At 46.5% G+C, this 14,117-nt stretch overlaps 3 protein-coding genes across 3 annotated transcripts, besides 6 other annotated features; all 3 read right to left on the reverse strand.

Annotated features, from left to right (window-relative positions):
- Positions 1–14,117: part of a sequence feature (sequence corresponds to BAC RPCI93-27M3) that runs on past both edges of the window.
- Positions 634–670: a microsatellite.
- Positions 698–3,199, reverse strand: Tb927.5.3270 (hypothetical protein, conserved; the record flags this gene model as incomplete). The annotated part of the gene is made up of 1 exon (XM_839906.1): positions 698–3,199. One exon carries the CDS (start codon positions 3,197–3,199, stop codon positions 698–700), a length of 2,502 nt encoding a protein of 833 aa, XP_844999.1.
- On the reverse strand, positions 3,989–7,555 carry Tb927.5.3280 (hypothetical protein, conserved; the record flags this gene model as incomplete). The annotated part of the gene is made up of 1 exon (XM_839907.1): positions 3,989–7,555. One exon carries the CDS (start codon positions 7,553–7,555, stop codon positions 3,989–3,991), a length of 3,567 nt encoding a protein of 1,188 aa, XP_845000.1.
- Positions 7,597–7,648: a microsatellite.
- Positions 8,866–8,897: a microsatellite.
- Positions 9,652–9,676: a microsatellite.
- Positions 9,716–9,760: a microsatellite.
- On the reverse strand, positions 10,457–14,026 carry Tb927.5.3290 (hypothetical protein, conserved; the record flags this gene model as incomplete). Its single annotated transcript, XM_839908.1, has 1 exon — positions 10,457–14,026. One exon carries the CDS (start codon positions 14,024–14,026, stop codon positions 10,457–10,459), a length of 3,570 nt encoding a protein of 1,189 aa, XP_845001.1.

Raw genomic sequence — 14,117 nt, forward strand, 5'->3', positions numbered from 1 at the left:
TATTACTGTACCGGGAATCCTTACTGTTACACCAGTAGGGGGTGAAGGTGTACGGAACAGAAAGACGAACCTGATCTATGAAGCTATATATTTTCCTTTTAACAACCTATATTTGTTACCCACTCCTTTTCACACAAATATGAGCACAAAAATAATATCTTTGGATCCTTCTATACAAATATGAGTATATATATATATATGTTCCCCCCAAAATATATACCCTTCCTGATATGTGTATCCTTCGTTTGATCCGTTTCTTATTAAACGGATGTCGCAATGGGTAACACTACTTCCTCTCCTTCACTATAATAACGTATTTTGTTATGTATTTACTTGCCCCCTGGTTGTTGATAGGTATGCCAATAATCACGCCAACAGCAATATAAAACAAGGGTTGAAGAAGTTAAAGGGGTGAAGAACTAAGGTGAAAGAGTTGTTAAACAATACCAATCGAATTTTTAACAACTGACGAAAGGAAGATTGAAAAAGTAAAAAAGCATTCCATGAGCAGACCCGTGGCTCCGTTTGTGGGAAGCAAGGCCAAGCAGCAAGAAAGAAGGGCGAAGCAGCACGCACACTCTAACCACTTAGAAGTCCAACAAAGCTGACGAAAAAAAAAAACTTGATATATACGTGTGTGTGTGTGTGTGTGTGTGTGTGTATTTATGTGCACATACTTCCTTATGTACCTCTCCTTTCAGCTGCTAGAGCTTTCATCCCTTTCAAAAAGCATCTGTTGAAGATCATTCACTTCACACGAAACAACAACACACCAATGGACAACGTCCAGCAGATTCCGCATCGCTGCGGTCCATTCACCATCGCTTACTTCGCCATACCGTACCGATAGACCGCCCACTTTCTCTCCCTTTATAGCAAAAGGTGGTGATGACGGAGTAACCCACCCATGTTTCACAACTTCTGCTCTTGTATCTGCATTGGCTGCAGTTTCTGACCGGTCGCCCCTTTCGCTGCGCTCCACACACTCACGCAACTGCTGCAGGCGCCGCCCCATCCACACAGTAATCTCACGGACACACGAAGCAACACCAAAGCATGCTTTGTCAAACGTCTTTCTCGAGAAAAAATTATCTTTAATGAAAAAGTCAACGGTGATGTTGGGTGCGTCCGGTGGCGCGCTACGCATCTTCTTCAACTCAATCGTGCTCCTTTCTCCATTAGGATGCAGTATAACACTGCTGGTGTTAATGTTGTGCCATTCAATAAGGTGTTGGAGCAGAAGAAGAAGATAACCACAGGCGTTGTTGATCTCCGTTGTGCTTACAAAGCCTTGACGCTTGTCAAGCAAACCTCTCGTGAAGTGCAAGCACACTTGTTGTTGCATGGTCGTCAATGCGGTAAATTCACCAGCACCACAGCACGAAACATCCGACCTATCCTTTGAATCCTCCTTGTCTTCCGATATAGCTGGTACCGCCTCTTTATTTGTTGCAGGGGTCGCTACGACCTGGGTCTGTTTTGGGGTGTTTGGGGCGACTTTCCCAAGGCGTAGTCGGGCTATGGTTCCGATGCTGCCTTTCGTGTTAATTGGAAAGGCCAATGAGGTCGCACGGGTGCTGCGAGCGAGGGTGTAGCTCTGCGACATGTTTTGTATGGATTTTTCTAAGGCGGCTGCCGTTTCAGCAACCTCGTAAAACGCTTTCGTTTGATATGCAGTGGTCCTAATACTAACCTCAATTATCTTCCGCGAAGTTTCTTCACGTTGCGCTTTCAGGTCCGGGAGCATTTCATCAGCAACCTCCAAGTGTGCCCAAGAGATGTGTGCCAGGTGCGACTCTGCTTCGTCAACCTCAATACTCAACCTTTCCAGGCTCTCCTGTTGCTGCAAATCGAAAACGCCGGATTGTCTATCTTGCTGCTCTTTGCAGTTACTTTTATCCACATGGTAACCACTCGGCTGAACTTCCAACTCATCAGGAATCTCCGCTACCTCCATAAGCTTTGCCAAATCTTTCATAGCAATAGTTGTGGCATCCTTTTGTCCTGCTAGTGCAGATATCCAGCAACTAATGCATAAGGGCAGGTCTGTCGTACTTCCATGAACCACCTGCCGCATCAGTCGCTCGGAGAACTGAGTTAAAAGCGCCTTGTAAACGTCTGTCATCGGCGGGGGTGATATGGTGCCGCACGATACTGTTCTTTCTAACGTCAGTGTCCGTGCTAACCCAATCCTGCTGCAGCTAACGTCGTTTAGTTCCGCATTTACATTCGTGGGGGCATTTCCACTTCTTTGGGGTCGGGGAGACGGGGTTCTCAAAGCATGCGATTCATTTGACTGCAGGCCTCCGCCCATTTGAGCAAATGTGAACGAAAGGTGAGAGCCAGCCATGGAGTAATATTCATTGCTATCGTCACATTCCTCGAGGTTCGCAGCATTGGAACGATTACACGCCTCACCATCAGCAGCTCCACCACCAGACCTTCCAGGAGACTCAGCTTCCACAATCCCTGCTATATGGGGAGTTGAAATATTAAGACTAGGGAATGGAGTTGATAGTATTAGGGACGCCAGCGGTATCGGAAGTCGGTCCTGCAAAATGTTGCTGCAAGGGGCAGAGGCCAAAGCGGTAGAGGGATTTAACGCGCCAGATGAGGGAACTGTGCTGCCCTCTTGTACTGAACTCCAAACATCAGAAATATACGCGTCGTTTTTTTCCTTTGGAAACCATGCATACTGATGTGCAAAGGTTTCCGGTAACGTCGCCGTTATCTGGGCTCTCCCCATCGCTACCTTTTTCACATTACCGTAGGTTGTAGACGCTTCGCTTGCTCCGCCGCAATCGCTCTCGGTATACTGACTGGCCTCTCGACTATTTCCGTCTACAGACCATGGAGTGAATGGAGAGGGCGACAGCGCACCATATTTACCAGTGGCTGTCGTGCGTGATCCTTTGACCGCTGGGTGGAGCCTAACCTTCCCCTGCTGATGCCTTTCATTACGTTGAGAAGTAACAGGGAATGCCGCGCAGCACTCCTTTGCGCTCTTTACATCCTCGTCAGTGTTTGTTTGCGCTCTCGATAAAAATTCGGGTTTTTTGTGTTTATATATTCTTTTTGCGCTGCCAGGAATGTTCATAGTGCAGACGGTACTTTGCCCTGCCAACGGCACGCTGCGGCGGCATACACAACACACGAACAGGGCACACACGGACCCTCCAGGATGGCTGCCGTCGCCCATGCAGACTAGCAACACGCAACAATGACGAAATGGTAGCCCAACGCAGAAAAAGAAAATAAAGCACAAATAAATTATTGAGAAAGGGAACTATACCTCGGGGAAGGCGGCGGCAAGCTCAAGTAAAGGGGCCGAGCAACTCTTGTCAAAACACAAAAACGACTCCCGATAGTGGCTAACAGTGCAAAAATACCGAATGAAAATAAAACGTTTAGCAAAGAAAAAAAGACGAGAGAGAGAGAGAGATACCGCTCACTGAGTTTACCGTTGTGTATGGCCTTGCAGTCCGCACCGCATACAATCGCTGTCACTTCCCCCACCTCCTGCAATGAATATCCCTTGGCTCGTATTTAACTTCGCTTAAGTGAACAAAGTAAGAATCCAAGGACGGCAAGTACTAAATGTTACCTTATAACACTTTGAGTTCCCTCTTTTCCTCGTGGACGAAACGCTAACTGAAAAACGAAATGGGGGAATCCAGGAAAACAACACGAAAAGGAGTGTACTGCCAAGTAACGTCGGGAACGAAAGTACACAAAGAGGATTTTCAAGAAATATTACACATTATTTAACCTCACAGGTGTGAACAGAGAATTTCATAACCTCACCACCACGTCTTCCTTGTAACTCCCTTCATCAACATGTTATCTACTGTGCGTCAATACTGCAAGCAGAGTGCAAAAAAGGTTCCTCTATCCATGCACTTTGCTTCAAGGCAAAGTTTGTCACATCATTGTCAAAATCATAACCGTATCACCAACCCCAAGATCACGTGGCACCAGAACCGATAGTTTACTGCGCAGAAGTATATGGGAGTTCAACCCCTGATAGGCACACAGAACGAGGATGGTACAGTGGCTTTGAATGTTCAGCGGCAGCAGCAGGACGATGGCTGTAATTGCAAGAGGAGTGGTTTAACCTATCAGTGGTGTAACTCTGTTGCTGTTCTGCGAGTTCAATAGAAAGTGAACGCACCTCGTCCCGCATCTTATGAGAGGACGCCAGTAGTTCCACCTCACGCATACGCAACTGTGCGTTAACTTCTTCAACGACGCGGCGTGCCTCCCGCTCCTTGTGGAGTTCGTCATACAATTCACTGAGGCGCTGATCCACACCTCTACACGCGCCGCGTGCCGCGCTGCTGACGGCAGCCTCCAGCTCATACTCTTCCTGCTTCCGTAGCAACGAAGTCGCCATTTGTTGTGATTCCTCCAATTGAGCACGAAGTTGACGATTTTCCTCCAAGGCACCGCACATCGCTTCCTTGTGCTTTTCTTGTTCGCGCTTCAGCTTGTCAATGCGGTGGCGTAAAAAGTGAAACACCTCACGCAAGCGTTGGGCAGGCGCCATTTTGGAGGGACCACTACAGGATCTGCCACAATACTGTTTGCCTACCCTCACCCATTTTGATGGGTCGGTCTTCCATGATGGTGTCATTGAGGGGGCGAAATGGGCCCGATATTCGTTAGAAGCAACGTCAACCTCCGCAATATCAATAACCTGTTGCAGTAAATAAGTGCTTCCAACTGTGTTATTTTTCTCGTATATACCGACTATGATGGGGAGGAGGTCGCGTAACGGGGGTATTTGCACCGTCCGCACAATATTCGTGAGAAACGGTCTACGAAAAAGTTCTGACAAAAGGGGGACGCTTTCAACTACACCGCGCAAACTGTTAGGCGGAGCGAACACTTTACCGCATGCGGGCACACTAAGCCGTGAGGCGCCATCATCGTCTTGACCATCGGCATGACTGTCATGAAGTTCAAACGATACACGTCGAGGGCGACGAGAACGTTTTGTCGCCCGGCTCATGCGCGTGCACGCAATGGACACAGTTGCCACGGCGAAGAAGGAGGGGTGATAGATAAATGGCGCCAAGCGTTTGCTCTCTTTTCGTCGAGTTTCCTCCACTTTTATATCTTTTATCGTATCCCTCAGCTCCAGCATCATCGAGCGACACTCTTCCGTAGCGGCTTCGTAGGCTCGACACATTGCGCGTCTCTCTGCCACAACCGTCCGCACACGCATCACCACAGCAATTAAAACACCACAGAAGCATCGTGCAACCTCATACAGTGCATGTTTTCCTTTCTCTTCACGCTGTACACGCTGCTCTAGCGCATCTGTGATGCGAACCAGATCATCACACCGACCACGAAGAACCGCCATCTCGAAGTGCTCTTCACGTCGCTCCGTGAGCTGTTCCCTAAGCGCATCAATATCCTTAGTTCGGTTCCCAACTTCTTTTCGTTGTAACTCACAATCCTCCTTCATCGCCTGTAATTCCTGCTGCAACTGCCGGTGTCGCTTTCCAAAGGACTGCAGCTCCATTTCTGCTATTTCCGCTTTCTTCACTGCAACCTTTCGTTCGACGACTGCAGCGGAGAGTTTCTTCTCTAAATCAACTTCTGTCGCTCGCGCAGCTGTCAGCGAGGCCTGGAATCGCTTTGTCGTCGCCTGGTGTCGTTGCCTCACTTCCGTAGTCGCTGCAATAAGCCGTTGACGTTCCTTTTGCCATTGCGCTTCGTTAGAATCCAGAGTCTCCCGCATATCCTCGAGAGCGCAGCACGCTGCTTGCTGTGAGGTCTTCAGCAACGCCAGCAACGACTCGATTTCTCCACCTGATGACGGAACATCCCCTAGCAGTAATTTCGCAGGATTCAAGAGTTCCGCTGGTGACGCTACCTGGGGAGACACAGAATTGTTTCCCTTACCCTCAATAGTCAACAAATCCCCAATTTTCCTTACTGCGGTCACTTCTCTTTCAGCGGAATTCTCTGACAGCTTCCGTTCCTGTTTTGAATTGCCTGACTTGCTTTTGTTCTTACTTCCCTTCGCCGAGACTGAGAGTAACTGACGGCAGTGGCGCTTCACTGCCTGTGCTAGTTGATTGTACCGACAGTCAGCAATAGTGAGTTTTTCCTTCATGTCCTCGGCACCTTGCCGCACAGTTTGTAGAGTTTGCTCGATATTCCTTAGCTCATCCTGATGTGTACGCCGCTCAGTGAGTAGTAAGTTTTGCATATCCCGCTGTTGCTGTGTAGCGGTTAAAAGTTGGTCCCCAATAGCCGTTTCTATTGCTTGTAGTTGCTTCCCGACTTCGTTCGCACAGCGCAGGAGAGTGGTGTATGCACAACTGCCCCCCACTTCACCGTCATCAGGACAACCGCCATCACTCAGTGAAGCATCTGAGCGAGTAAGGGTGTTGACTAATTGTTTTCCATGCTTACAAAGCAACAGCATGGTTCCACATGTTTCCCTCTGTATACGGTGTAGGTAGTCCACATAAACCTCGAAAACTTCTCGCACTGCAGCTGCTTCAAGCTGGCGACGCTCCATCTCTTCATAAAGCTGAAGAAATGTTATATGCAGGGTAGCATCCACCTCCCGCCTGTGCTCATCATCCACATCGGTGGTGGCTGTATTTTTACTTTGCTTCACTTCACAAGCTTCCGCGTCAACAACCTCAATATTCTTCGCATTCACCTGTTCCAACTTGGCACAACGCGAATGCATAACTTTCAATTCACCGTGTATTCTCTCATTTACATTCCTCAGCTTCCCCAGTTCCGCTTCGTACCTTCCTTTACACTCGGTCAAAGCCACGCGCTCCTTCTCAGACTGTTCTAACAGCTTTCGAGTGTGCCTCAGCTCTCGTCTCAATCCACCCAGTTCACCTTCCATAACGCGTAAGGCATGGACTTGCGGTTCGAGCGCCAATCGAGCCTCACGCCGCTGCGCTGCAGCCATGGCTACAAACTCACGGCGACGTTCCTTCTCGTTAAGTGCTGCAATGCGAGCACCAATGAGGGCATCTTCGAGGACTGCTTGTTTCTCATTCACAGCGCACAGTGCAACTTCCTGCTCCCTACATCGGTCCTTGTACCACTGAAGCTCCCGCTGCTGCTTCGCTGTTTCAATGAGAAGATTTTCCCGTGAGAGAATCGCCGTGGGCAACGCTGCCGTTGTTAACGTTGGAGGGTCCTCATCCTTCGCTTCAGGATGTAGGCCATTGGGTGAAGAACAACATTCACTTGGAGGGAGTGTACTAGCTCTGCCGTCCGGAGCCGTGTGATCCGGTGATCCGCTGACTTGTTCTCCACCGGGTGTGTGCTTCGTTACTCCATGCTTGCGAGGGCTCTCTGTGGTTGGTTCCGCTTTGATTCTGTCGTTGGTAACAGGCGGTGACTCCTCCTGAAATGATGGTTGAGTGTTTAACGGAGTGTTTTTACTTGTCCCACGACCGCAAGTCCAAACATGATGGGATAAAACCGGTTCGACCCCCATCGTTTGGTTACCAACTTCATGACCACTGCCGCGTGTTACAGTGCTCTTACCCAACTGCAAGGATGCCATGGAATCGGCGGTTATCGAATGACTAACTTTGTGTCAACACAATATATATATATATATATATATATATATATATATATATATATTTCTATATATGTTGACGTGGACCGTAAAGCAACGTTAAAACTGTTTTCTATGTACAAAGCTTAAGATTCGCTTCGCTGGAACGCACTTTTACTTGAGGAGCAACCTCATTCGTGCTTAAAAGTCAAGCAGAAGGAGGTGCTCACTCCTCTTTCTTTCTCTTTCTTTCCCTTTTCCTTGTGTTTTCTTTGACGTCTTCCTAGTGAATAGGGGGACGTCAAGTTAATATAACTGTAACTTATACAAAAAAAAGATTTTGGGACGCAAAATAAAATGAAAGGAAAATGTTCAGTGAAATCAAAAAAAAACAATATGTGGCGATCAACCCTCCCTTCGTTTCTTTTCCCATCCCATATCTTGGGAGCAGAGTTAAAACGAGGAAGAGAAGAACAGAGTAAAACCGAACAAAAAAGCATGAGATAAGTAAAAAAGAAAAGGGGGCTGATAGATGAAGGGGGAGCATTAAAAAAAAAAAGAAATTAAAACACAGAGCGGCAGAGATGCCTGACATATTGTAAGAGATGGTAATCGGATAACTGATTCACAACCAAAGTAACGACAAAGATATTCATTAGAGCTGTAGAAGAGAAGTAAAAGGGGGAAATGGAATAAAGCGGTACAAAACTGTGCGATATCTCTGTGAATGGCCCATGAGAGAATTTAGTCCTCTCCTCACACCTCGTATGATATGATGGGTAGGCCACACTACACCTAAATTCCAAAAGGACTGGAGTAAAAACAAAAAAAAGGGGACAGTACATACACAACAAATACAATATCATACTCATTGTTTGACAACAAAGAAAAAAAAGTGATACACTCCTTCAATACTTCTGCAAAACACACATAAATACACATAAACACGCACACCTAAGAAAAAAAAAGAAAAAAGAAAACAACCGTGGAAAAAGAAATGTTCACACAAAAGTTCTTGCTATTACCAACCCTTCTGGTACCGTTGTATTGATACTTTTATTTGCTCACCAGTTTGTTTCCACTTCCCTTATTATTTAGTTTCAGTTCCCACCTTTCCACTTTCCCACATGTAACTCATGTATTTCCCAAGCGAAGGCAGAGGGAGCACAAACACAAACAATGGAAACCGATGTGAGACGTGGCGACATAGTTTTTTTTTCTTGAAAAGTTTGTCGTCTGCGAAAACAAATGAGGAACAATGGCAAACATAAGTAGGAGAGAACAGCAGCTGTAAACTGCACACATAAAGTATCATATATATATATATATATATATATATATATATTTGTACATGAAACCGACAGTTGTTTTGTGCCTGCGTTGTTGGATACACCATAATTGAAGGGGGAACAACAAAAAAAAAACACCAGAAAGAACGGCAAGAAGGAGTGCAAGTAAGTAAGCAGAGCACAATATAGAAATTTCGTTTCAGTTGATGAAGTGCGTAATCGACAAGTTCGCATTGCATTTCTCCACTCCACCATCATCACTATTTGAAAGAACAACAACAACAAAAAATGCAATATGTTATTAATTTCATATCCAACCTCATATAAACGCTTACACCCAAATTATTCCCTCTTTTTCTTTTTTTTAAAAAAAAACTTTCTCCCTTCTATGCTCTCGTTTTAATTTTATTAGCAGGAAAAGTTACCTGTTTCTCTGCCCTCCAACTCTTTCTTTTTCTGTTATTGCTGCTTCTAGTTAGTGACGGCTATTGGTAGATTTCTGTTTCTTTGATTCACGCATTACTCAGACACCGGCGAGTGGGGTGAACACAATTAGATACAAACGGCAATAACAAAAAGAAACGTGAAAAAAAACATAAAACAGCATAAATCTAATCCAGTGAATAAGCAAATGACATGAAACGAAAGAAACATTCACGGAATGGAAAAGGAATATTTGGGTCGTGAAACAGAAAGAAAGAAAGGCGTCAAATACAAGAAAAAAAAAAAGAATCACGGTGTGATATTTTCCCCCCCCTTATATTTGTTTTCTTATTACTTTATCACGGAGAACAAAAACAGTAAAAAAAGGAGAGAGAGAGAGAGAGAAAGAGAGGACAAAAACACATTATTAAACGAAATTAAATTCCCCTAAATACAGACACACACACACACACATATATATATACATATATATGTATACTTACCTATAGAACAGTTTTGTAAACGATTTTCCCTCTTTTTTTCCTTCGAAAAAAAAAAGTCCCAGCTGTTATGTAAAAGCTATAACTGTGTGGAGGGGGAGAGGGGAGTGTTTTGTGCTTTAGAAGTTCTGAAAAAGTTAAAATAATCATTTCTTAACCTCCATTTGGGCCCTCACTTCCTCCCACTATACTTCGGGAAAGATGAAGAAAAATTGTACATTTCAGTTGGGATAACAGCAGGAAAAAAGTAGTTGTGAAAATACACAGAGATACAATCCCAAACGAACAAACAAAATAATTACGCTGAAGAAAATAGAAAAAAAAACAGTGTACATCATAAGTAATGAAAATAATCAGGCACACGATCAGAGCATACCTGGCAATGAATTGTGCCCCATACAAGTTTTCACACTCTACACGCACTAACACACAAAACACACGTAAGTGCAGGCGCATACACAGAAATACATATAAACGTATCTACAGATATGTACGTATATAGATTTATTCATCTGATACGGGCACAAAATAAACATTTGCGCTTACTTACCTATATGTGGTCGACTCATGGAGAGGTTAAAGTTCGGTGTCACACCCCCTTCTCCCCTTCAACCACACCCGCATCCTCCTCAGATCCGATGTGATACACATACACATTTTAAATATACCCACGTAAACGAACATGTGAAACTTTACTTCTTTGGTGTTGCAACACTTTTTTTCTTTCGGTTCTTCATAGCCCTTCCCAAATCCGTATCTGCAGCTTCTTGAAATACACCGGAGAGCAGTTGATGTGCAAGATTCAGTCCGCGCTGGGTATTCTTGTTATACTCCTGTCGGTGTTGTTGCTCCCGTTCTTGCAAGCAAACCATATTTTGCTCAAACTGCATGTGCCTTTTCCTGATTTCTTTTGTCAACCCTTCAAACTGAAGTGGCCGAGGATGCGTCTCAGAGGCTGGGATTAGCGTCATGCGTATGGGTTTTTTCGAACTTTCAATAAGGGTCATTGGTGTCCGCTTTGTTGCTTCACCGTTCTCAATGTACCGGGGCGTGACAGCCCCACTAGAAAATGCGTCAGTTAACTGCTTAGATGCCCCTGGTGAGGCAGTTCTATTATCGAACTGAGTACCGGACGGAAAGCAGCGGGGGCTCGGTTGTGCCGATGTTTTCACTTTGGAAGCATCTACACCCCCTAAGTTTGAAAGTACAGAAGGATGCAGCCGATGCCTCGCGTAGTGAAGGAACAGCGGCGAGCTTAAAGGAAGTGGTACCTTTACAGTTCTGTCACGGGTGCTGCGGGTATTGGTCGTAATGGTGGCGGGTAATATGCCCACCGCCGAATTCTCGTCGTGTTCCACAAGCGTAAAAGTCGGTTTCTCCTCTAACGTGTCATCTAAAGGGGGAAGTGGCACATGCGCAATACTCGCGGCTGAGTGTGCTTCAATGTAATTTCTCACCTTTGCGAGTGCAGCATCAAGGGGGAAACTACATATCACAGAGTCGCGGACAGCAGTGTCATTGCCACTCTGATTGTTATTCCCGCTTGTATTTTGCTTGCCAGCACCTACTGAAAACGAGACCGAAGCCCTGCTCTTTCCGTTGGGAAATATCTGTGGTAGAACATTGTTTCCCTCATTGCCGTTATGCTTTGTCTGGCCCCCCAATGAGTTTTGCCTAATTTTTTTCCCTGTCTTCCCCTTCGTGTCATCATTTAGAGACTCGGTAACCACACCGGTACCGAGTTTTACGCTCTTATTCGTGCCAAGTGGGGCGTCCGCACCTGTCTCTGTGAAGCAAACGGACTTTCCACCTTTTTTGTTGCAGTTGCCTTCGGGGCATTCCTGCTTTGGCGCTTCCGTCAACCGGTCGTGCATGGAGGTCGTGCGCTGCTCAAGTTTCTGAACAAGAAAATTGACGTGCTTAGCGTACTTTTTGAACTCCAGCACTATCCTGTGATATCCGTTTACCACTTCTACATCAACATCATCAAACGAGTCATCACCAAGAAATTCAAGCTGCTCATCCTCTGCTGCGGACCCTGCTGCGGTGGACTGCTCGCCATCATTTGAACCCCCACGAGGTGAGGAGGGACCGGTGCTGTTGGCCGCGTTCGGATCGCTGTCAAGAGGTCTACTCCCTCGTTTGATAGGAGGGAGCCCGTTGAAATCTGCCCCGCTTCCACGCGACTGGTGGTCAAAAGAGGGCTGCGCTCCCCCTTTCCTTTGCCGCGGTGTCGGCCACCCAGAGGAACGCACATAGGTTGCCACCAGACCACTGCACCAGTAGTAAAATATACGGTAAATATTCACACGCATGACGGCGTTGAGAAGACCTGCTAAGAAGTCGTTTGGAAAACAGTGAACCAGAGCGTAGTATGTTACGTGAGGCACGATAATCATATAAGCTGAGAAGACATTATCCTTCTCTGACCGCAGCCGTTCAAAGGACTCACCAAATAGCATGGCAAGTCGGTGAAAGCAGCGTTCTGCAAGATTCCTCAGTTCGCACACTTCAACGTGAGCAACGGTGAATGTGTCTATGGCATTTGCCAACCGCAACGTCATCACCTTCACGCCGTCGTGCATCGGGCTCTTCGTGTCGTCAGTTGCACCTGCCTTACCACCATCATCCTCCCTATCAGCACGATTCAGTTGTAACGGATCGAGCGTTGGGTGAGTTGTGTCCGTGCAGCTCTTCATAGTGTCCGCATTCTCATTGGCTTCTTCAGCGTCACCAAACACGAAGGAGGAAGCAATATTAAATATATTGCTACTACATGGTTCAGGTGCTGACAGCATCGCTATAATATCCTCCAGAACCAAGGCTCTTGTTTCTGCCTTCCTCTCGCTACTAATGTTCCTCCCAGTACAGGCATTTCTCAGACGTCTGGTAACAATCTGCTCAAGCACCGATAAAGGTGGTAGATCAGACATATAGCGAGGAAACATGGTGCGAAAGACGTGTTCCAGGTTAACATAGCGGTCGATAAGAACTCGTTCAGAGGAGGCGCGACGTGCGTGTGCTACAATATACCAAAAGAACAAGTATATAATCTCATGGCTTTCTGAAAAGTTCTTCAGGAAGTTCGTGATTCCCACACTTGTTGTCTTTACTCTTTGCTCTCCACGCTCCAGTAAAAGCACCTTTTCAATGGCCTCACTCACGGGCAGAGAACTGGGAAATGAGCAACTATCTCCCAGTTTTCCTGTTGTTTCATCAAAGGATGGAAGTGTTACGGAGTATATGGACGGGGCATCCTTCTTTGTTTGTCGCTTCTGTGTTTCCCGCAGCATCATATGTTTCATAACCGTGACGTCCATTGGCATGTCGTCTGGAACCCCAAGTTCCTCATTTTCGGCCTCACGCATTCTCAGTGAAGTAACAGAGACCCTTCTACCAACCTTTAGCTCCTCCATAGACGGTTTACAGGTTTGGCAATCATTCGTGCCAGGCCGACTAGTTTCTGGAGTGCGTCGAATAACCACACGCTTTCCACCTGATTTCAAACGGGCCGCGGGCGGTGGATTGGAGCCGTCTTTCGGAGAATGCGGGGCGCCCTTGCGTGGGGTGGTGCAACAACTGCTATTTGCCAACGAAGGTTGACTAAAGGGATTTTCATCACCGTTAGTAAGGTTGCTTTCAGTCCCATCTGTACATGGCACTGCCTCCTCTTCATTTAGCATATCAATGGCAGTGCTAAATCTTTGGCAAAGATTCACTCGCACATCGGGTGTTTCATCCCCCTGTTTTAACGTCGACGAACGAATGCAGGGTCTCCCCATGTTCCCAGAGATATTGGGGAAAGTGTCTGGAGCTTCGGAACTGTCATCCGACCCCTCAGAACCAGGAGCTTCATTTGAGGAATTAAATCTTGCACTTCCGCAAAACTTAGCGCCACCGCCCGGAGGCCCTAGCCCAGTTGTCCCCTTGTTTATACCGATGGGCACAGTAGTTTGTGTGTGGTCGGGCTTTAATCTAATGCTTGGTAACCGTCCAGATGTGGATTGAGGTGCAACACATGCCGGAGATTTCCGGTCGGGTTGCTGAGTGCCGCCTCCGAGTGGAAGACAACCTGACACTAATGACTCACATTTCGCAAGAAGCGAGTTATACTGTTTAGTTTGTTTTCTCTCCTCCCCCTTCTTGCCGAGCAGAGATGAGGTAATATTGGGTGGGTCCACACGCGGCAAGGTGGGAAAGGACGTCATCCTCTCTCCTGGCTCACTGCGCTTCGCATTACCCCGCACTCCTGTGATTTGCATATACGGTCGCCTGCTGCAGTGCTATATTATCACGCCGTTTTGCCCTTGCTGTTCCTGCAACTGCCGTGTGGTTGAGGAAACCAGTGTAAAG

The sequence above is a fragment of the Trypanosoma brucei genome, chromosome 5 (assembly GCF_000002445.2).
Source record: "Trypanosoma brucei brucei TREU927 chromosome 5, complete sequence".
In the NCBI taxonomy this organism is placed as follows: domain Eukaryota; phylum Euglenozoa; class Kinetoplastea; order Trypanosomatida; family Trypanosomatidae; genus Trypanosoma; species Trypanosoma brucei.